At 43.3% G+C, this 24570-nt stretch overlaps 1 protein-coding gene across 1 annotated transcript in view; it reads left to right on the top strand.

Moving 5' to 3' along the window:
• LOC126240398 (class E basic helix-loop-helix protein 22-like) overlaps positions 1-24570 on the top strand; it is a 1429918-nt gene that overhangs the window by 1241886 nt on the left and 163462 nt on the right. The window contains exon 6 of the mRNA XM_049947922.1: positions 18711-18770. Within this exon, the coding sequence (XP_049803879.1) occupies positions 18711-18770 (60 nt within the window). The remainder of the gene's footprint in view (positions 1-18710; positions 18771-24570) is intronic.

The following is a 24570-nucleotide window of genomic DNA, read 5'->3' on the forward strand; positions in this document are numbered from 1 at the left end:
TCAACTCAGAAAGTTAGGTAACTTTCTACACACAGACCTTTTTGGCCAGAATATTTGGGGACCCACCTCACAATACAGGACGAGTATGTCTCATTTTGCCCTGGAATTTGAGTCTTGACTAAAATGATACGTAGATTCTTGTTGGTGTATGTCGAGACAGATGTAGCGTCTGTCCTTACTCAATTTCATCGAGTTCTCGCTTTCGCTAACGCTGCGGTAAGGCACTGATTCGTGCTGTTCGGCGATGTCCACGCCTTCAGTGTCCTGCCGCCCACCGTGGCATTTGTATTTAGAAAGTCGCAGATGGTAAAAATGTCCTACCTCTTTAAAAATAGTTGGGTCAGTAGAGCCAATAAAGAAAATTACTTGTCCGTCTGCGTACAATATTGGAAACTTGGTTTCACACCTAGAGCTGCTTACGAAATATTCAGGGTGACCAATGGTAAGTGTTTTACTCTTTATATACCTATAAATCATTGTATTTTTACATGGTGGCCGATCAGTTGTGCTACATGATCTTAAGTTGCTTTCAGAGACAATGTTCCAATAGGCAGCTGAGCATCAAGTTTGTGTGGCTTACATCGTGGCCCATGCAGATATTTTCGTTCGTTGCTATTCTTTGTGCTTCTCTATCAATTAACTGAGTGGCCACTAGAAACAGTTTTATATTTTTTTGCCCCCGGTGGCATGGAAACTACTCGCCTATGTATAAATTTAATTACGAGAAAGCACAGCAAATAGACACAATTTCGTTGATTGAACACTTTATTTTTCCTAAACTAGTTTCGCGCCCGATCAAGTCCTCAGATGGCGGCAAACATTTCTCGCAGAGTTGCATATATACCTCTAATGAATAGGAAACATTATTTAAAATAAAACGGTACAGTATGCGGCAAGTAAAACCAGTATGTGCTCTGTGTTATTTCAGATAAAATACGTTCTCTTCGCGAGAAAGATCTGAAATTGCAAAATAGAAACACATACGTATGCCACCATTAGGTGGTGGAATTTTGAGCTGTGATCACCGTGTCTGTCCACTTGGAAATGTTGCCGATTCGCACTCGCTGCGCCGCAAGTGAACAGGTGTGCCAATGCCAACGCTCCGTCCGCGCACTGCTGGCTGATGAAATGCGTCAAAAGCCAAGTAAAAGTGTGTCTGCCCGCGTTCGATAGTAGCTGACACGGCGGAAGGCAGCCCTGAGACCTTCATTTACGTAATGGGTCATACTTCTGTTGTCCTTTTAATCTCAGTATTTATTGGAAGTATGTCAACTGATTTAGAACAACTTCTGTAAAGGGCAATGACAATGAGTTTAGCTGTATTTCAAATGCGGTATGTATTAGGTGAAATTTTTTATGTCATCAGTATTTTCACTAGTTAGATGTCGCCTTTAATCCCTTCCTGCATTACCCAAATATTTTCGCCTCTTCGAGGGGTGACTGAAAATTTCTCGGTCCGCAGAGTAAAGGTGGTCAGTAGCCCAAATGTTTACAGCTATTTTTCGACATAGCATGTATGTAGGTACTATAGCAACATGTCATGTGATCTGGTGTGTCTAACTTATGTGCTCCCTCCTTCTACTGTTCCTCTCTGCAGGTACATCGATTATCAAGTTAACTGTTTCTGAATGCCACACAAGTCGCCCCTCTCACTTCTTCCTTCTTCTGGTAAAGGGCTTGCACGGATGCCATCTCTCACTTTTTTATTCACAATACATTTAACTTATATTCCTAATTCTTTTATTTTTTTACTGGGTACAAAACTCAGGTACAATTTCGGTAATTAACGAAACTTTTTAATTAACATCCCAAGCTGAATAACATAATAAATGCGCCAATACAAAAAGTAGATTTGAAGAGTACTGCTGTCTTTGATGTTGTAACGTATCGATATTGTACTCCTTACTTATTGCTGGCTTCTGGAACTTTCAAAGCCGAGCGCGCTTGTTCTCTGAGGGAACATCATCTCGCTGTATAACGACAACAATGCAGCGTCGTGGTGTGTGAAAGAGAGTCGTTGTTCAGCTTCAGTGGTGAGCAATCGCCGATAAATAGTATGAAGTATTTGGTAGAAAGACAATCAAAAATTGAAAGTGTTATGCCGCATCGTAGAAGAAAAGTGTTTAAGTAGGTCAGTTATTGCGCGGATACGCTCTGTGTCAAATGTGAGATTTGTGGTTGAATCAGTGTCGTGGAGGAACATGTTGATAGTAGAACGGAAGTGAAGAGGCTTCCGTGGTTAGTGACTACCTGCTTAGTTAATGTGTAAAAGGAACTTAGCCATGGTTACTTCAGTGTGAATGTGAAACAAGCGTAACTCTTTAACACGACACTAGACGAGCGCCAGCATTGTTTGGGAAGTGCGTTACCTGCTAAAGGGACAATAAAACAAAGTAATTTGACTTGTGCTGTTATCATTTCAATGTGACATTTTCCATTTTTCAACTGAGTCACTTTAATGCTTGAAAAGTATAAGAGACAAGTATTCCATAAAGTTTCGGGACTGCAGCCGGATGAACTCCACTTGTTGTCACGATATTTCGGCTCGCAACCAGTCATCTTCAGGTGAGTACTCGAGCACTCGAGATTGGTAATTGTTATTGTTATTATTATCTAGGTTGCAGTACAGCGTCACCGGTGTAGAGCGGTCTAACAGTCGTAGTGTAAGAGTCCTATCTTACAATGGAAAAAATGGAAACGAGCGTTTGGCGTCATTAACCTGGAGGCCCCTTACGGGGCAATCTTACAGTGAGATCATCGCAGTGGAATTCTATTGCACGTTGAAGGTGTGGTTCGAGATTGCTAGTTTACGTCGCTACCAAAAAATGTCGCTATATGAACGACTCTGTCGAGTTTCCCTCCTTCTTCGAATATTGCTCCACCTATGGCGCGCAGGCGCATGGTTGATGGTGGTACCAACTGGTGCGCTGTCTGTCGGAATGAGGGATAGCGGGGTTAAAATTCAGAAGTAAAATTAACTATCGCTGGACGTGTTACTAGTCATTAAACGTTTCCTTTCTGTAGATATTTAAAAAACTCACCGGGTCCCACGTGTTGTCCAGTTGAAAGCCGCCATCAAGATTAATAAGATCATCCGCCAAACGTATTTCCACCGATTCCTTAATAATTGAATCACAGAAAGATCTCGTCGAGACCAAGATTTCCATGGCGGAATAATCCGTGGAATGTCCTGTGCAGTTACAATGCTCGGTCACAGCTGACTTAGTAGGCTGCGAAAGGCGAATGTGGCGAACATGTTATTAATCGTGATGGCGGCTTTCAACGGGATAGGATGTGGGACCCAGTGATTTCTTAAATATTTAGAAAAAGGAAACATTCTATGACCAATGACACTTCTAGCGACGGTTAATTTTATCAATTTGACGTCTGAATTTTAACTGTACAAGGGTTCCGACAGAGGGCGCACCTGTGGTATCGCCAATTCGTATGAGGCTGCACGCCATGGGTGGAACAACATTCAAAGAGGCCGCGAAACTCGACAGAGGTCGCACTTGTAGTGGCTGCCTTTATTCATGCGCCTGTGCATATAAAGTTAGCGACGAGAACCACCAATCTCCTGATGCGGCCACTAATAATGTGTGTTTTATTACGGCCACTCATTCTGTGCAATTCTTGGTGCGCCACCACTCTAATTACGTCTGGAGTTGTATCACATCTTATCTGCAACCTTGAGCTCACACCGTCTTAAGGGCGGTATGGAACTTGAAGTCCCACCGCCACACCGTCAACGTGCAGTACAATAATTTCATTGTCATGCCGTCATTGTAAGATAGAAAAACTTTACCCCGCCGACAGCACAGTTGCCGGCCGCTGTGGACGAGCGGTTCTAGGCGCTTCAGTCCGGAACCGCGCTGCTGCTACGGTCGCAGGTTCGAATCCTGCCTCGGGCATGGATGTGTGTGATGTCCTTAGGTTAGTTAGGTTTAAGTAGTTCTAAGTCTACGGGACTGATGACCTCAGATGTTAAGTCACTCTTGTTTAGAGCCATTTGAACCATTTGGCAGCACAGTTAGAGGCTGAACAACAACCGTAAAAAAAATAAAAAATCTCCTGTGCTAAACACTCGTCTGCAGATGGGTGAACGGTTGTCAGTCGAAATATCGTGCCAAGAAGTCGACATCATCCGGCTGTAATTCCGAAACCTCATGGAGTACTCTTTATGCCGGGAAAATATCAAGAATCGTACGAGAGACACATGTTCATATTACGTACGTGGTCAGGTTTATTTCGTAACGAATCGTGTTCTCTATATAGAACTCTCATACTGGAGTTTAAGAGCCCAATAGCAGGAAGATATATCAAAAATTAATAGGAAAGGGGCTTACAGGGGCTTGACAAGATGGCAACGTGAGCGTAACCAAAAGCAGCGCTATGACTGCAGTAACTGGAGTATTTCACGTAGTCGTCGCGAGAATACATGAGAGAAAAGGGCGCATACGTTTTAGGATAAGCAGTGGCTTGGAAAGATGGATGGTCGACTTCGGTTTATTTGGAGAATTTTAGGAAAGTGTGGTTCACCTGCAGAGGGGTCGCACTTGGGACGCTAGTACGACCTATTCTTGATTACTGCTCGAGTGTTTGGGATCCGCAACAGGTCAGATTAAAGGAAGACGTCGAAGCAGTTCAGAGGCGGGCTGCTAGGTTTGTTACCGGTAGGTTCGAACAACACCTAAGTGTTACGGAGATGCGTCGGGAACTCAAATGGGAATTCCTGGAGGGAAGCCGATGATCTTTTCGAGGAACACTAGTGAGAAAATCTCGGTATTTGAAGCTGACTGCAGAACGACCCTAGTGCCGCTAAGGACCACAAAGATACGATGTGAGAAATTTAGGCTCGCACGGAGGCACGTAGGAAACAGGAAAGGAAAAGACTGTGGTGCAGGATATCCTCCGCCACGCGCCGTAACGTGGCCTGCGGAGTCTGTATGTAGATGTAGATGCGCTGTGGGTGGACAGCACGCTGCACAGTATGTGGCGGAGTGCAGCTGCGGTGCGGAGGTGTGGCCAACTGACGAGTCCGGGCAACCATCCAGCCACCCTCCCACCTGGCGCCTGAAGAGCCAGCCCGCAGGTGGAGGCAATTAAATTTTCATTTAGGCGGCGCGCCTGTCAGATGAATCCCGAGGGGACAGCACAGCAGATCAATCTTCCTCTGGCGGCAGCTGGCGAGCGTTTCGCTGGATTTGTCCAGGGGAGTCCACAGCCCGCTGGAAGCTCTCACACCCACTCACACACCTGCACTATACACTCCGGACGGTACTCCATACTATAGGCGATCGCTTCATTCCGTGTCTCTGGTGACGACAAAACGTGTAAATCCGTCTTGGGGAGTACTCCATTACCTTATTCTTAACGCATCTACCCGAAATACACTACAGATAAGCCGGCCGCGGTGGCCGTGCGGTTCTAGGCGCTTCAGTCCGGACCCGCGGGACTGCTACGGTCGCAGGTTCGAATCCTGCCTCGGGCATGGATGTGTGTGATGCCCTTAGGTTAGTTAGGTTTAAGTAGTTCTGTTCTAGGGGACTGATGACCTAAGATGTTAAGTCCCATAGTGCTCAGAGCCATTTGAACCATTTGAACCACTACAGATACATTGGAAAAGTTCACAATCTATCGTAATTCGCCAGACATTATTTCGCAGGTAGGGCGATTTAATAGCACTAAGTAACTCCGAGGGTCTAAAGTGATATTTTTTATTCTGATCCAGTTGTTGTAGGCTAAATCCCAAACATTATACCAGTGTTAAAAAGGGTGTAAGGCAGGGTTTCAGGTTGTCACCATCGTTGTTTAGCTTGTACGCCGAAGAAGTAATGAAGGACGTGGATGAAGATTTCGGAAGGTGGAGAAAAGTGCGAAGGGAACACATAAGAATGGTGAGGTTCCCAAACGACACAGACGTTTTTCCCGAAGTAAGGAAGACGTACCAACGGTCTTGCCGCAGTGGCAACACCGATCCCAGTCAGATCATCGAAGTCAAGCGTTGTCAGGCTGAGTTAGTTCTTTGGATGTGTGAGTCCTGACCGCCGAATGCTGTTGGCAAGGGGCGTGCGCTCAGCACTTGTGAGGCAAACTGAGGAGCTACTTGATTGTGAAGTGGCGACCCCAGTATTGTAATCTGAGGACGGCCGGGAGAGCGGTGAGCTGACCACATGCCGCTCCGTATCCGCGTCCAGTGACTGTAGGCTGAGGGTGGCACGGTGTCGGCCAGTACTGCTGCCACATCCGAGGCCAGCTCGGACAGAGTTTAGTTTTAGTTTTGTAAGGAAAACGTGTGTAGCAGAGAAGAAAAAGAAATCTGCTCACCACACAATATGACTTAAGGCTAAACAAATAGAAGACGGAAATGATGAACAGTAGCAGGAAAGTGAATAAAGAAATGTTTAACTTTAGAACTGGGAAATAGAGGGAAGCAAGATTACACAGGATGCTGAAGGCATGAACATTCCAGAAATAGACTGACACGGGCAAAGAAATCTTTCTCCAGTACAGTATCAGAAAACGCGGATGAAGTTTCAGTAACTGTACCTCCGGAGAACGACATTGTGCCGAAGTGAAACACTTTAAGCACCTCCTTTATTTTATCACTAGACATTGGTGTTGTTTTTATTGTGATCATTCGACCACGCTCCCTATACGTGTAAGTGACGCATTATGAAACTGTGTATCCAAACAGATTACGACTCAGGTTATATCAGCCACTCACCTTTCGACGGTACATCGGCTGCAGCTGTTCACCCTCCACACAGCAACAGACGGTAACTGAGTGTTTTAATTGCGTAGTTAGCAAGGCGTGTTTCGTATAACGTGCCACAAACACGAAAATACGCTAGCGTATATTCTTCAGTGCAGTTGCACTTCACATTTGATTTCGGTTAGTCACACGTGACTGGTAAGAACTAATTCTCGATTGTATATTATCGTACGAGGTCTAAGGCGCTGCAGTCATGGACTGTGCGGCTGGTCCCGGCGGAGGTTCGAGTCCTCCCTCGGGCATCGGTGTGTGTGTGTGTGTGTGTGTGTGTGTGTCCTTAGGATAGTTTAGGTTAAGTAGTGTGTAAGTTTAGGGACTGATGACCTTAGCAGTCCCATAAGATTTCACACATTTTGTATGAGTAATTTCGAAATATTTTTGTGCACTGCAATAAAATTTGTAAATACTGGCGGCGCACTGCCGGTAAATACGTTTATAAACAAGAAGCACAGTTCAGTTTAACAATGTTACTGAAGTGCCTCCCTCATACAGTCGCAAATAATGTTGGTTCGCTTGTACGTTAACATTGGGAGCAACAACGCTTCCCATTAGCTAGTGAATACAGGACATGGTTGGTTCAAATGGCTCTGAGCTCTATGGAACTTAACATCTATGGTCATCAGTCCCCTAGAACTTAGAACTACTTACATCTAACTAGCCTAAGGACATCACACAACACCCAGTCATCACGAGATAGAGAAAATCCCTGACCCCGCCGGGAATCGAACCCGGGAACCCGGGCGCGGGAAGCGAGAACGCTACCGCACGACCACGAGCTGCGGTCTACAGGACATGTCTATAAAAATACTTTCGTTCGATTATTTACAGTATCCAAATCGCATTGCAATAAAACACTAGTATAAATGTTAACGTTTTCCGCAAAACATGGTTTAAATTACGACACCGTACACTCCAGCCGCTGACGCGGTTGCCGGACACAGGCTGCTTGCCTCGTGTCCGTGTTGGCGACAATGACAAGCTACGGCGACAATGCCTCAAATCAAATTACAAGCGCCGGCGCGCTGTTTGAATGTTCAGATACTACGTAAGATGCGACGACAGTACGCTCAAAACCTGGATCGTGGGGTGTAAGGAAGGGAAACAACTTCAAAGCTTTGGAAGTGTGGTTCTACTAAGGAACGTTAACCTTTAACTGCTGACGTGCGCTCTGTGAGACCGCGCGTGTTTCCCATCACGTGATTTAAATACTTTCCCGCGCTCACTATCGCGCCACTGTTTCAGTAGCTTCTGAGAAGCGCAAGACGACTCACGTAACTGCGAGTGAAATAGTTTTTCCGCTAGACAGGTCAGTTAGAACTAATTAAATGTTGACGGTGGTCTGTCAGACCGCACGTCAGCGTTAGTGTAATTATTTACAACGAAGGGGTTACTTTGTCATTCTTCTTTATAGGTATTGTACACATAAATAAATGGAAGTAGCTGGTCCGTCTGGCAGTAAAAGGTCGAAAAAGGACCAAGAGCGACACATATGTGTTACTAATGAACATTTTGAAACAACTGTGCAACGTTGGTCAGAGGAAACCGAAGATTCGGACTTCATTGTTGTGGGACAGACCCCAGACAACCCTGAGAACGAAGAAATAGTCTCTGATGATGATACAGAAATGGTTGGTTCAGAAAAGGAAGAGGAAGACCTAGATCCCGTACAAAGAATTTTAAATAGTTTTTACGGCAAGAACCGGTACAAGTGGTCGAAAAATCCACCGAACAGAGCAGTTAGAGCTCCTGCGCAGAATATTATTGTAAAATTACCCTCTTCCAAGTTGTCTAAAAATGAAAAGCATAATCCTCTTTCCATTTGGTGCTAGTTGATAGATACTGAAATGATGAATGAAATTTTGAAATGGACGAATGAAAAACTAGCTGCTTATAAAAATAAATTCTTATGCGAAAATCGGCCTGAACTTGCTGAATTATACTCTATAGAACTGAGAGCGTTTTTTGGTATATTATTCTATTCGGCAGTTTTAAAATCAAATCATCAAATTTTCGCATCTGATGGTTCTGGCCGTGAAATTTTCAGGTGTATTATGAACAAAAATAGATTTCTTGTACTACTGCACTGTTTACGATTCGATGATGCAACAGCTTGCAGAGGTATCGTTCATATTTTAAAAATATTTCCAGTTTCCAATGCTTGTACAATTTAGGAGAAAGGGTCGCTGTGGATGAAATGTTGGTGCCTTTCCGAGGCCGTTCTTATTTTGTTCAGTACATGCCACAAAAACCTGCCAAATACGGCATCAAAATTATGAGTATGTGCGACAGCAAAACCAGCTACTTCTACAATGGATGCGTCTATTGTGGAAAAGGTTCTGATGGTCAAAATTTATCTTCTGAAGAAGAAAAATTTTTGGTACCAACTCAGTCTGTTATCCGCTTATGTACACCAATTTATGGCACACATCGCAATGTCACTGCTGACAATTGGTTTTCATCTATTGAGTTGGTCGATTATTTGATAAATAAGGCCCTTATGTATGTTGCAACCAAGGAAAAAAACAAAAAAGAATTACCTAATGAATTTCTTCCAAACAAAAACCGTGAAGAAAGGTCTGCGTTATTCGGTTTCACGGGTACAAAAACGTTACGTTTATATGTGCCTAAAAAAATAAATCAGTGGTGTTAGTTTCCTCAATGCACCATTCTAATGAAACAGATAGGCATACAAACAAACCTGAAATTATTGCCTATTACCCCACGAAGGGAGGTGTAGATGAGCTCGACAGGAAATGGGCAATTTACTCGACGAGCCGATGGCAATTTTTTACGGAAGTTTCGATCTGAGTGGGGTAAATGCGTATGTGATCTACAACAAACAATTTACCAAGGCAATAGAAAGAGGAGATTTTCTGAAAATGTTAGCACGAGCTTTAGCGTTGCCTCAAATGAAACGACGTGCTGTGAACAACAAGTTGCCACGGGAATTAAGAGCGACCATCGTCAGAGTTCTTGAACCCGGTGCACCGGAAGAACAAGCACCAGACCCTGAAGAAGGAGGTAAAAATAGGCGAACCTGCCACACCCGCCCTTCAAAACTAAACAGAAAAACGGGTTATTCGTGTAACACGTGCAAAAAGGCTATTTGTCTACAATGTGCAACATTTGCTTGTAAAAATTGCAGCTAATGTTGTGCTATTGCAATTTTTTTATTATAAGACTGAAATACGTCATTAGCATGTTAAGTTACTCAGAGTGCCTTATAATTTATTGTTTTAAACAGTGTTAGGTAAAATAAATTTTTTTTGTAGTTTTTTTAATTCTTATTTCGTTGTTCCTTCTCCGCTCATGTTTGTAACACACAATCATGGAATATGTCAAAAAACCTTTATAAACAGTACGTTTCATAAGTAAATTTACATGCCTTTCAATTGCTACACATGTATTTGAAGTATTTGTATACATAAAAATAAAAAAAAAAAACACATCGAATTGTTGCCTGTACGACGCCAACAATTCAGCGGTCTGAGAGACCACAAGATCGGCACGTCGTCAGATAAAGGTTAAAAATGAAGATGCACTAAAACGAAAAAGAGAAGGAACAGTTTAGTGGGACATTTGAAAAGTTAAATATTTGTTACATGGAGCTGCAGAGGCGGAAAAAACGGTAGAGACAGACCAAGACTGGAGTATGCTAAACAGATGTGTTGCGCGTAGTAATCACGTGGAGATGAAAAGATTAGCTCAGAAAGTCCAGCACACGTTAGGAAGGGATGGACAGCAGTCAAACCAGTCCGAAGGCTGACGGCTTTAAGAAAGTGGCGGCTAGTACGACTTCATCACTTGTGGAGATCACCCTGGCCTTACGAAACTTTCATAAGATAATGGTTCATTCCACTCGATTTTTGCTATCTACATAACTGAAAGTAGATGAAGTTGTAGTGAATGTACTTTACAAAAATTAGTTTTCAACAAGTATTTAACTGGTTCAGTACAAGTATTAAATAGTTCACATGGCTCTGAGCACTATGGGACTTAACATCTCAGGTCATCAGTCCCCTAGAACGTAGAACTACTTAAACCTAACTAACCTAAGGACATCACACACACCCACGTGCCGAGGCAAGATTCGAACCTGCGACCGTAGCGGTCCCGCGGTTCCAGACTGAAGCGTCTAGAACCGCTCGGCCACACTGGCCAGCAGGACGAGTATTACAGCCGGCCGTTGTGGCCGAGCGGTTCTAGGCGCTTCAGTGTGGAACTGCGCGACCGCTACGGCCGCAGGTTCGAATCCTGCCTCGGGCATGGATGTGTGTGATGTTCTTATGTCAGTCAGGTTTAAGTAGTTCTAAGTTCTAGGGGCCTGATGATCACAGAAGTTAAGTCCCATAGTGCTCAGAGCCATTTCAACAATTATCACCGTATCAACGTGAGCACTCCTTTAATAGTTGCCAGTAGCATGTTTATAAAGTTGGTGTAGGTGAATAGCTGCCACTGGTTGAGCACGGGGGTGATGTGACTCAAACCGGCTGTAGCGTCACATCAGGGCTGTCCCTCAGGGCCTGCTCCCCATCACTTGGAGTGATCACTACAGAATGTGAGTCGCACGACACCACAGCAAACCGATTAGACAGTATCGATTCTTGCGGCGTCGATAAATTAACCAGCGCCTCGGTCTGACTTGCTGTGACAGCCTTCGCCGGCTCATATAAATGCAAATGGAAGAAGCTCACAGCACACACCACCTCCACTCCACACGCACACACACACACACACACACACACACACACACACACACACACACACAAGCTGGATGGTCTCGCGAGGGCGCCAGTCCACGGGTTTGTTTTCTATGGTTTTCAGGAAAACCACTCCTCAGTTGCATTACGAATGGCCACACATCTTTTCTGTTATTCCTCCAGGCTTAGTGAAATTTTTATCTTAGATTCTGGTGAAAGTAATTTCGTGTGGCTGAATGTCCTGGTGCGAGTCTTTCAATTGGACGCCACTTCTGTGACGTGCATGTCTTTAAAATATGTATTTATCCAACTGCGGAAAGGGACCTACAGTTTAAAGTGGAATGCGAACCACGCCTTGTTTCTGGCGAATTTCCACGTCATTGACAGATGACTCCTTGATTAAAAGGCAAACGAAGAACCCCGTGGTCAAACCTTTCGGTTTCCAGGTCCTACATAGATTCTGCTAAACCTTCGTTGCTCCCTGAAGCTGTTTTACTTTATTGATTTTTCCACCAGAGACCTCCTCGTCTGTGTTCAATCGACTCGTAGCTCCTGTCACTGGCACGAGATGTCACTCCAGACGTAAATATGAAACAGGTAACAATCACACTTAACCGTTAGTTAGCGGTTATAAATCGTGTACACAAACCTACCTGGTAACTCACTGTATCAGTGAACATCGTATCAAGATCCCTACGGTAGTTCCTGATATTATCCAGATCGTACAGACAGAAACCCAGGCGAATGACGTTAATTTATTTTATAAGTAGAAGATTAGCAGCAATTATCCAGATGGTACTTCGCTATTTTGTATGGTCGCTGGTTAACATCGAATGCCACTCATTTTACACCTAAGTCCCTACTCCGCAAGCCATATTGTGATGTGTGACGAAAAGTCCTCATTTTTCGACTTCCTATCACATTCGAAAATGGTACGCGCTGAGAAAGACTGTCGGTATCCAATCTGTCTGGGCCATAATTTCTCCCATTTTAGCATCGTGTTCAACTTACTCCAGATGTATGTTGGAGTAAGTAGTATATCTGCAATTAAATAACCGCACCAGCTGCACTTTTATTTTCACACGGTATTATTAGACAGTACTTTGCTATTATAAGACAATGGCACTAACGTAAAACATGTAAAACAAAGAGTGCGATATGGAGTGCAAGACTTTTTGAAAACGGCATTGGGCATTCCGGGCAGCCTTATTTACAAAAATCCAAGAAGTCACTTTCCAAAACGAAGCTATAAATAAACTGTTATCTTGTCCAACTTGTAGAACATAATGCTGCAACTTCCAGATCTCGGGATCAAATAACAGCACCAGTGGCACTATTAGTATCCGTTGCTACGAGCGGTGTCGGCCACCAACTCCAGCGTGCAGTGTGAGTCTAGGGCCGTGCGAGCACACAAAAGACCTCCGGCTGTGAACTCCGACGAGAACAGACTCATTACTGCTGGATGATGGACGTGACGGCCCCAACTGGTTGTCTGAACGATAGTAAAAGTGTCTCTGGTCCTGTATTTGATCCCAAGTTCGACACATGCACAATCATGTTCGACAAAACGTAATACATTTCTTGCTTCGCTCTGGAGCACGGTTTCTTGGATTTCTGTAAGTAAGGCTGTTCACAGCGTGGACCGTTGTTTTTGAAAAGTCTTGCATTCCATTCACATGCTTTGTTTTATCCGTTTTACGTTAGTGGCATTGTCTAATACTAAAGTGTGTTCACTGTGCAAAATCAGTAATAACAATAAGACAACACGTGGAGGCAAGTCCTGACATCTCTCTTCTGATCTGGCCGCACCCCTCCTGCCGGGTGGTTATATACATTGTGTTTCAGAAGCGATGGTCAATACTCACGGATATGACAGGAATGACCATTCGAAACAAAAAATTCAGATAAATATGGGCTCTAAAACGCATATTTTAATGGCTGTGAGCAATCCCTGATCTTCGGTACAGTGAAACTGATCGCTTCTACTCCAACCTCTTTGCCTTCCATATTTTGGGAAGAGGTGGTATAGACGAAAACTAGAAACAATAGTCAGTAAACATGTGCTCTAAAATTCATACCTTAAGAGCTATGAGTGCTTGTTATCTAATGAACAAGTGCACAAAACGTTTAAGGTATGTATTTTAAAGCCCATATTTACTGGACTTTTTTTCTTGTTTCGGTCCATACTACTTCTTTTCAAAATAGGGAAGGCAAAAAGCATGTAGTCGAAGAGATTTGTTTCACGGTAAGGATTGCTCACAGCTCTTAAAATATGCTTTTTAGAGCCCATATTTATTTGACTTTTTTGTTTCGAATGGTCATTCCTGTCATATCCCTGAATATTGACCATCACTTCTCAAACACCCTGTGTAATTAAAGTGCAGCTATTCATGGAGGTCCGCTGTGGGCTGAAATTATCGTATCCCAGAAAAACGTTGTAGATATGCTTATGCGTTAATGCGCAACCGCCGACCGGTGTGGCCGAGCGGTTCTAGGCGCTACAGTCTGGAAGCGTGCGACCGCTACCGTCGCAGGTTCGAATCCTGCCTCGGGCATGGATGTGTGTGATGTCTTTAGGTTAGTTGGGTTTAAGTAATTATAAGTTCTAGGGGACTGATGACCTCAGAATCTAAATCCCGTAGTGCTCAGAACCGATCTATGCTGGAAAGAAATTAGTTGCAATTTCGGCCACCAGGTACAAATCTGGCGCAGTATAGCATCTCGTCGACGTCTGCGGTGCTCATATTGAAGAAAATGTGTAAGCGGCGGTTGATACTAAAATAATTAGCCTGTCTCACTTGTTTGACCTTTTCTGCCCACCTCCCGTTCCTAATCCTTTACGTGTGGAAACATTTCTGTACGTTATTCTTGCGTTCACAGCGCCAGATCTGCGCCTGGTGGCGAAAATTTGAGCTTATTTTTTTTCCCTCGTAAATCGATTCCGCTGCAACACATTAGAAAACCTACCAAGTTCCGTTGCCATACGATAATTACAGCCCACACTGGACCTCTGTGAGAAGCTTCATTAACTACCCAGTACTTTGTATCACAGCTATTGATGGCTGGCTAGAACTCGTCTTCTGGCTAAGAAGTTATTTTTCTGAGCCTCAATACTTTGCGACATGAGCAGTTGTCTTAATATAGCTGGACATGCAGGATTCGTCTTCGAGGTCGTCCAGTTTTACATGCCATCTCCGTTCTTCACAGACACTCTTCCCTAAAGCGTGTAACGGAATTGCGGACCAAAGCGAGTCCACCTCCCTTCTAGTGCGACCTTGCTGCCCTGTGATAACCGACAATGACTTCATCGCTCGCCGGAGGCGGCCCAGCAGCCATTTTTGAAGCGCAGCCGGCAGCCGCACTCCGCCGCTAATGGTTTACGTTGCGGATATTTGTCGCCGGGCTATAAAAATGGCGGCGCTGTTTTACGTCCGCCAGCAGCACTGAGAGCCCTCCAGAGCTGAACCGTGAAAAATGCGGCGGCCGTGGCTGGAGCTGCTGGAGTGGCTGGAAATTGCGGGGCTGAGTGGCTGCCTCCCCCCCCCCCCCCCTCCTCAGCCACTCCACGTTTCGTCACTTCCGCAAACTGATCTCTCTGGTCGTCACAGCGCGACCTCAGTGCCATCTATAGCTGGCAGCCCGGACCACGGCTGGTGGCGCCTCGCGAGAGACTTATCTGCAGCATCGAGTTTATTGCGTATTTGTCTTCTGCTCTTCAGGTTTTAGACGAAATTGCCTGTTGCAGTACGCATACTCTATGTAATGAAGGTGTGACATAAAGTGACGTAACACGCTAGCGACCTTTCTACTAAATATGAGTATATCTGTAATTAAGCTGGTGAAGAATGACTTCTATGATCAAAGAAAGCATGACGCGTCTCGGAATTATTTCCGTCTACAACAAGTACGAATACGCATACTTCAGGAAAGTCATTCTTTACCTCTGTTTAACTTTTTGGGCTGCCTACCCAGGTTAACTACAGATCCACGCATATTTACTTCCTCTATGTCTTCTTTCAAGGGAGTCTCTTATTCTCCACTCTTTCTAGGAATTCGCTCCATTTTCTTCTATAACCTAGAAATTTACCATTTCAACTAAACATTTTTAGTTCTCTCAAATCTTGATACCTTAGTCCATCTTCTATTGTGCAACCCTTAACTCTTCTCAAGAATTTCATTTCTTGTTCCTGAATACGACTGTCTTGCTTTTTGGTAATCACCTGGATATCGCTTCCATAGCCGGCCGCTGTGGCCGAGCGGTACTAGGCGCTTCAGTCCGGAACCGCGCGACTGCTACGGTCGCAGGTTCGAATCCTGCCTCGGGCATGGATGTGTGTGATTTCCTTAGGTTAGTTAGGTTTAAGTAGTTCTGAGTTCTAGGGGACTGATGACCTCAGATGTTAAGCCCCATAGTGCGAAGATCCATTAGAAACCAATCGCTTCCATAGAGCAGTGTGGGGACGACAACAACAGTTTCGTAGAATTCTAGTATCTTTCTCGTTTTCTTTTTTAACGTTACTGTTAATTGTTTCACACACTGGGCTGAATTTACTAAGCTTAATTTCTATATCTTTGCTGTACACGTGCCACCACACATCCTAGGCAGTTAAACTCGTTTACTTGTTCTAAAAATATACTGATCTGTCACTATTTTGCTTCTAATGCGTTCTTTTCTTGCGAAAGATATTCTCGTAGTTTTTACTGTTGAGATCTCCGTGTCAAATTTCGCACGTATTTGTTTCAATAACTAAATTCCTTTCTGAAGCTTCTCTTCTTTGTCTGCTCCCGTCGCTGCATCGTCAACATATAGTAAGTTATTTAAATGAGTTCTGTCTAGGTATATACCTTTCAGAAATTCTGTTCTCCGTATAGGAATTATTTTACGTATGCAAATGCTGCACAGGGTTGGGCAGATACAGGAGCTTTATCGTACTCCTTTCTTAGCTCGTATCTCATGAATAATTTTCCGGTTAAGTCATAGTGGTGTGCTGATATTAACTTTCTATCGTATTTATTAAATGTTTCGGATATTACGATTCGTCTCTATCTTGTGAAACTTCTTTTTTAAGATCCATAAAAGCAATGTGTGTTTATTTATTTATGTGTTTATTGAGCCCTCCTAAAGCATGCTATATGTTAGATGAATGTTATAAAAGTGTACGTCATTAAATTATTTAATTACTTCTGAAAAAGTGCAACTAACAGTACTTTAAAAACTCGAAATGTAGGAACAACAAACAAAAACAAAATCAGGAACTAACAACTGCAAACCAAAGTTGAGAACATAAAATTGTTCTACTCTTTGAGTAGAAAATAAAAGCAGAAGAAGCTGTTTATATCAGCGTTCTGCAAAAGGCGTCACGTAGACAGTGATTATCCCGACACCAGAACATTACTTGGGATCTTTTTTAGTTGTCAGCGGCTCTGGGACATACGGCTATTTAATTTCTCCAGAGATCGTGAGCCCTGCTGAATGCACAAAATCTCCACGTCTCCAATTCTTTTATCTCGCCAGCATATTTCGGGCTTTCTCAGTGGTCGTGTTTGGCAAATATTTTATAAACAAAGCGCTGCGAGCATTGCTTCACGGATTTCGAGTAGTGTCTTGTCCTCTGTAGCGCTTTGCTCAACGGAATTCGGTTTAAGGTCAATGCTTTCAAGAGTTTGTAAGAGCTCCCTGTTCTTTCTGATCTTCCATAACTCACTGCCAAATACTCATTGATCCCAGACTGATATCTTTAATACTCATTTTAGAAAATATTAAATTTGACTTTTGTCACCATGTAACTACCGGTTTCCGATCGTTGTACTACCGTCGGGTTGCTGATCGCAATAATCGTAATACAGAGTGGCCCAGGAAGAATGGTCAGCATTCAGGGGTATGACAGGAATGATCATTCGATGCAAAAAAAGAATAGTAAACATGGCCTCTGAAACGCATACCTTACGAACTGTGAGCACTTCCTCATCTTTGATAGTGTGAAACACATCTCCTCTACTGAAAATGTTCTCATAGCTCTTAATGTATACATCTCTGAGTCCAAGTTTACTAGACTTTTTTTTTTGTTACGGTTCATACTACCTCCTCCAAAAACATGAAAAGCAAAGAGCTAGCAGTAGAAGACAATTGTTTCAGGGCATCTAAGATGAAGAAGTGCTCATAGCTGTTAGTGGACGAATTTTAGATCCCATGTTTAACTAGTCTTTTTTGCTTCAAATGATCGTTCCTATCATATACCTGAATAATGACCATTCCTCCTGGGACGCCGTTATGTCCTCTTATTGGTGGCAACCTTCATGGCTTAGCTTCAACTGTACCGTAAAGATTAGAAAGGCGTTCTTGTCATGTAGCAAAACTTGAAATTCGTTTCTTCAATTTTTTACTAAACCTGGTGCCAAATATTTGTTCCATCTTCGGCTTCATAGTTGGCGAATCTCTCAGTGCGTCTCAGTTTTGTGCAGTCATCAAATTTCCAACACTTGACCAGTGTTTCTCTCCTTAAGATGTTTAAAATATTCTGTTTTTTCAACGTAGATGACCAGCCCACTCTTTCTGGCCGACTGTCCGTTTTGACAAAGGGGCTAAACCTGAACACTAAATGGAAACCTGCATCTGGTCCGATATGGGCAAATCTCTCTACAGTGTGAAATAAAACGGAAAGGCTAGCTAAAAATGAATTACACTCTAAGGCAAGCGCTTAAAGGGGGCTGCAGTTGCGAAACACTAATAAATACTTGGCATCGTAAATCATATAAATTTTAACAAAATTGCACCTTGAAGCAATGGAATGTTCTCTGTGGTAGTATTTGAAATACTGAAAGCAAAACTTTGGAATGCTTTAAGAAAATTGATTCAGTTTGTTACTTAAAATAAGAACTTATTTACGTAACATGGTATAAGAATGCAATAAAACTTATACACCCATGTTGGACACCTATTTATTTACGAAGGTTCCGGTGCAAAGGTACCGGTGCCTAGAAACATTAACTCTCTCCAAAATTATATACTTCTGTCGGGAAGCCAACTATAGAATTTTTGTGGAACAGGCAGTCAACGTCGTCTTAAAAAACTGCGCTTTGCCTCGATATCTTCTATGGTAACATTTTCACTGCCATGCGTTGTTTTTTCTGCTGTCCCTTAAACTATGCAACCCTTTCGTCACGTTTGGCCGCCAGCTTGCCGCCCCGCGCCTGGCACTGCCTGTCTGACATCAGGGTTTTCTTGTGTGTTCCAGCCCACCATCTTCGGCACCGTCGCCTCGGACCAGACGCCAAAGGACGGCTCCAGCAGAAGGGTGAGTACCTGAAGCTTTTATCATGACACTTTGTAGCTGCATCATTACAAGAAAGTGTACGGATTTGGAGCTGCAGCTAAATGGAATGTCTTGTGGCTAGGGCCTCCCGTCGGGTAGACCTGTACCGTGCAAGTCTTTTGAGTTGACGCCACTTCGGCTACTTGCGTGTCGAAGGGGATGAGATGATGATGATGATGACAACACAACACTTAGTCCCTGAGCGGATAAAATCTCCGACCCATCCGGGAATCGAACCAGGGGCCCTTGACAAGAGAGTCCGTCACGCTGACCACTCAGCTATCCAGGCGGACGGAGCTCCAGCTTTTCGGCTGAAACTCTGACTCCGGGCCATGTTTTCTCAGTAGCTGCGAAGGCGGCGGTGTTGTTGAGTTTCACTGAACAACGAAGAAACAAAGTAATCACTTCATACGAAATGAAACGGCTTTGTATGAAAGCCGCTATTCTTCACCGAAAAAACCACTAATACGTCAAAATTTGCCAATTTCGGCTAGAAACTTCCTGCTAAGTTGAAATTGTATGGCGGGTCGGGACCCGAAGCCGGTACTCTGCCTTTCGCGGACAGTGATCTTACTGACTAAGCTATCCAGGAACGATACATGATCCTCCATCACTGTCTAAATTCTTTTTCTAGCTCTCTCGTAATCTATAAATTTCACAGAAATGTTATTGCGTTAAACAGTCAGCTCTCAAAGAACGAAGGATATCGTTGAGTAATAGCTCAGCCACGAAGTGTAAGACTGCGCCCACATAAAAGAAGGCAAGCTGCCGGGTTCGAGTCCCAATCTCGCAGACAGTTCTAATCCGCAGTGAGTTTCGAAACAGTGTCCACCATGATGGAGAGTGAAAGATTATTTCTGACAATTTCGTCTAGTTTATTAGCTTCAAATAAGCCTATGTAAAATAACAATAGAAATACAGCTGAGAATATGGGTCTTACAGCAATATCAAGTATTTACTCATATTACAAATGCCATAATTAAAACATGACTTTGGGTTCAAATGGCTCTGAGCACTATGGGACTTATCTTCTAAGGTCATCAGTTCCCTAGAACTTAGAACTACTTAAACCTAACTAACCTAAGGACATCACACACATCCATGCCCGAGGCAGGATTCGAACCTGCGACCGTAGCGTCCGTGCGGTTCCAGACTGTAGCACCCGGAACCGCTCGGCCACCCCAGCCGGCCATGATTTTGGGGTTAAACCCCAAAACACGAGTAACTGAAGATCATTCTCACTGGTGTATAATCAAGCATCTGCTTGTAACAGGTTAAGAAAAATGATCCAGAAGGGAAAGAGGAAACGAGATGAAATTTCACAAGTTGACGCGGTATGTGATGTTATTTGAGTGTTTACTAAATCGTCTCAAATTTACAAATAACTAGGTTGCTTGAGCCCACTTTTCAGTACGACGTCGCATCCACCTCTGGCCTGGATGCATGCAACGTTTCGTTCTGGGAGGGAGTCATAAAACCTTCGAATCCTCTCCTGAGGTAACCTGACCCACAATTTTTGTAACTGATCCTCGACGTCATGGATATTGACACTGCGATAGAGTTGATGTCCAAGCTCGTCCCATAAATCTGCTGTCGGGGCCAGATCGGGGGATCTTGTCGGCCGCGACGATGCCTCAGCTTCACGAAGAAATTTCGTGGAGAGACGTGCCATTTGTGGACGAGCAATGTCATATTGACAACTGGCAACACAGAAATGTCACACGAGAGATGACACACACGGAGGCAGGACGTTTGTGACGTGCCATCGTTCTCTCAGTCACTACCAGCCGCGGCCTGATGTATACGATGACTCCCCACACCGAGAATCAGTAGCACCCCAGCAACGGAACAATGGAACCTCTCCCTAAGCTTTAGCCACACTAGCCGATGATGATCATCTGGAATATTGTAGAAAGGCGTTTCATTTCTGAGCACAATGTGACACCATTCAGCAGCAGTTCAAGCTTCCCTGTCACTCTGCCATTCAAGAAGGGTCGTCGAGCAGATGCGCAAAACTGTAGGCCTATATCTCTGACATCGATCTGTTGTAGAATTTTAGAACATGTTTCTTGCTCGCGTATCATGTCATTTCTGGAAACCCAGAATCTACTCTGTAGGAATCAACATGGATTCCGGAAACAGCGATCGTGTGAGACCCAACTCGCTTTATTTGTTCATGAGACCCAGAAAATATTAGATACAGGCTTCCAGGTAGATGCCATTTTCCTTGACTTCCGGAAGGCGGTCGATACAGTTCCGCACTGTCGCCTGATAAACAAAGTAAGAGCCTACGGAATATCAGACCAGCTGTGTGGCTGGATTGAAGAGTTTTTAGCAAACAGAACAGAGCATGTTGTTCTCAATGGAGAGACGTCTACAGACGTTAAAGTAACCTCTGGCGTGCCACAGGGGAGTGTTATGGGACCATTGCTTTTCACAATATATATAAATGACCTAGTAGATAGTGTCGGGAGTTCCATGCGGCTTTTTGCGGATGATGCTGTAGTATACAGAGAAGTTGCAGCATTATAAAATTGTAGCGAAATGCAGGAAGATCTGCAGCGGATAGGCACTTGGTGCAGGGAGTGGCAACTGCCCCTTAACATAGACAAATGTAATGTATTGCGAATACATAGAAAGAAGGATCCTTTATTGTATGATTATATGATAGCGGAACAAACACTGGTAGCAGTTACTTCTGTAAAATATCTGGGAGTATGCGTGCGGGACGATTTGAAGTGGAATGATCATATAAAATTAATTGTTGGTAAGGCGGGTGCCAGGTTGAGATTCATTGGGAGAGTCCTTAGAAAATGTAGTCCATCAACAAAGGAGGTGGCTTACAAAACACTCGTTCGACCTATACTTGAGTATTGCTCACCAGTGTGGGATCCGTACCAGGTCGGGTTGACGGAGGATATAGAGAAGATCCAAAGGAGAGCGGCGCGTTTCGTCACAGGGTTATTTGGTAAGCGTGATAGCGTTACGGAGATGTTTAATAAACTCAAGTGGCAGACTGTGCAAGAGAGGCGCTCAGCATCGCGGTGTAGCTTGCTGTCCAGGTTCCGAGAGGGTGCGTTTCTGGATGAGGTCTCGAATATATTGCTTCGCCCTACTTATACCTGCCGAGGAGATCACGAATGTAAAATTAGAGAGATTCGAGCGCGCACGGAGGTTTTCCGGCAGTTGTTCTTCCCGCGAACCATACGCGACTGGAACAGGAAAGGGAGGTGATGACAGTGGCACGTAAAGTGCCCTCCGCCACACACCGTTGGGTGGCTTGCGGAGTATAAATGTAGATGTAGATGTAGGAGAAGCAGCCCTTTGTGTTGTGTCGTTAACGGCAGTTACTCTCTAGTCCGGCTGCTGCTAGCGTCCGACCTCTTGAGCAGGAAGACGAAGAATGTTGCAAGGAGTCTATTATTTGTTCTCGGGTGGCAGGAGAAGATGTGAAGGGGTTCCGATGGGCTGAAGAGTGTGGCGGTCCTTCATTATGGTGGTCTGACGCAATCATGTAAAATGCCTGACCATTTATAATGTGGCGCCGATGCCCAGGATAAAAGCCTGGGCGAATGCCCAAAATTCATGAAAGCCCGTGCATTTACGCATTTAATAGACTGATAATCGACACTTGTAAAAAAAATAAATTAAGCTGGCATTCTGTATTGGAAAAGCTGTTTTGCCACACTGCGTCTATAGTGGTTGAGTAACCAAGTTGAAAAAGCTGCTTGAGAGAAAGGGAAGAGTTATCAGGGGAAATAAATTGGACTGTAAACGTAACTACACATTTTTAATGAGGTCAGTTCTTTGGGTAGTACATAATAAAAAAAACTCAAGTTTAAAAGTAATTCTTGAAATAAAATGTAGTAGGTACTACTTTTACTTATACCATACTACTGCAAAAATGGGACAAAAAACGTTTATCCATATTGATTTTAGTTATGATTCCCCGAGTCCAAGAATCGCTGATTCTATGGGCTCGAGTGGTACTGGACTCGAACGATTCCAGAGTCTGGGGTATCGATTGTTTGTTATTAAATCTATTCTACGTTAGTGTTCACGTTTTATCGTCACAGCAGTGCAGTTATACCTAATTAGATAAAGGAACAGAATAGAAAACGATGTCTCAAATGTCGCTACATTTGACAATAAAGTACTTTTTTTTCACTGAAAACAGTTTAAAATTTAAGAACGCAGTTATTAACAAGAAACACGTACCAGCTGTTTAATACATTCAGTAATAATTTTGCTATCAATAATCATTCTTCGGTGATATTCAGAGATTTGACACGCCTAATAAAGTGTATTAAATTACAAAGCGTTGACCTAGGGACAACTTTTTTTTTATATTGGTTTATCTGGTTTATCACTACACAGCTGTTCAACACGGTGTGTGTGTGTGTGTGTGTGTGTGTGTGTACGAGTGTGTGCGTGCGTGCGCTCGAACGAGAGAGAGAGAGAGACAGACAGAGAGAGAGAGAGAGAGAGAGAGTGAAGAGAAGAAGTGGGAAAAATAAAAATAAAAAGCACATTGCAAATGATAAATAGCTGTCAGTATCACAAGCCGTTCCGTGGCACAGCAAGTTTGAATCGTAGTAGGGAAAAAAAACCATGCTTCTCTCTTCTCTCCTTCCGGAATGGAGGCAATAAATGACATACGTATAAGTGTAAACATTTACTAACTTCTAATATTGGGAATATCGTTCCATCCCTTATTTTAATTGGTAAATTATACATATTTTGGGCATTTAAAACTGCTTTGGGCAAATGCCCATTTATAAATGTGCTGCCCACTGGAGATCTGCGCGGCCCACGTCGCAGAGTATTAACCCTCTAACCGGAACATCTTTTACTCGGCGGTAAGATGGAACATCGGTCTGCTAGACCGCTAGGACATTTAAAGTGTATTTTTCTCTATTTTTATGACTTTTCCGCACTTCTACGTTGCTTCTCTCTCTCTTTAAGGTGTAATTAAACATAATAATAGGTTTTTGAACCATAATATTTGTTAAAATACCAGTAAATTCAAGTTTATTACTAGGAAAAACTTTAATTTGCAGTGTTTTGTTGTTTACACATTACTCCTTTAGAAATACTTTTTTTTTACATTATTATAGTTACAACACAAAGAAAATGAATACTAAAATGTAATGCAAAGAAAAAATTTAACTTTTATTTTTAATTGCACAAGTCTTGCACACTTTTCGTGAACACTCCAAGCACGTTGGTTCTTCGCAAGAAATACACTTGTAGGCAGTTTTCCTCTTTTTTTGATATGGACAAAATCGACAGGTTTTTCTTTTACCAAGTGTGTCCGTCGGACACTCATCAACTCGAACAACAAATTTATTCCGTTGGCTAACGATTTGCTTTTCTTTTGCTGCCTCTTCTTCTAAAGATGAAATAATACTTTGTAGCTCTTGAGGCAGATTGGAGATTGCCAGTCGGGATTTTACGAAATCGTAGACCAAATATAGAGAAACTCTTTTCAGGAAATCAAAACGTGATACGGTTTTCTTCTCTCCAAAAAGTCCATAAAGTATACTTGCGTTTGATCCAGCCATGGCCACCATGTGGTAAAAAATAGCCAACGGCCACCTTCTTGTTTTGCGATTAGTAGAATAAACACTGCACTTCATATCTAGCGTGTCTATTCCACTTTTTGTGGCGTTATAAAAAGATATGATTTCAGGTTTATCATTTGAAACGTCAGTGTAATTGGAATGATGCATTGACGAAAGAAGTAGGACTGCCTTATTCCTTTTTGGGACATAAGAAAGCA

The sequence above is a fragment of the Schistocerca nitens genome, chromosome 1 (genome assembly GCF_023898315.1).
Source record: "Schistocerca nitens isolate TAMUIC-IGC-003100 chromosome 1, iqSchNite1.1, whole genome shotgun sequence".
NCBI lineage: Eukaryota > Metazoa > Arthropoda > Insecta > Orthoptera > Acrididae > Schistocerca > Schistocerca nitens.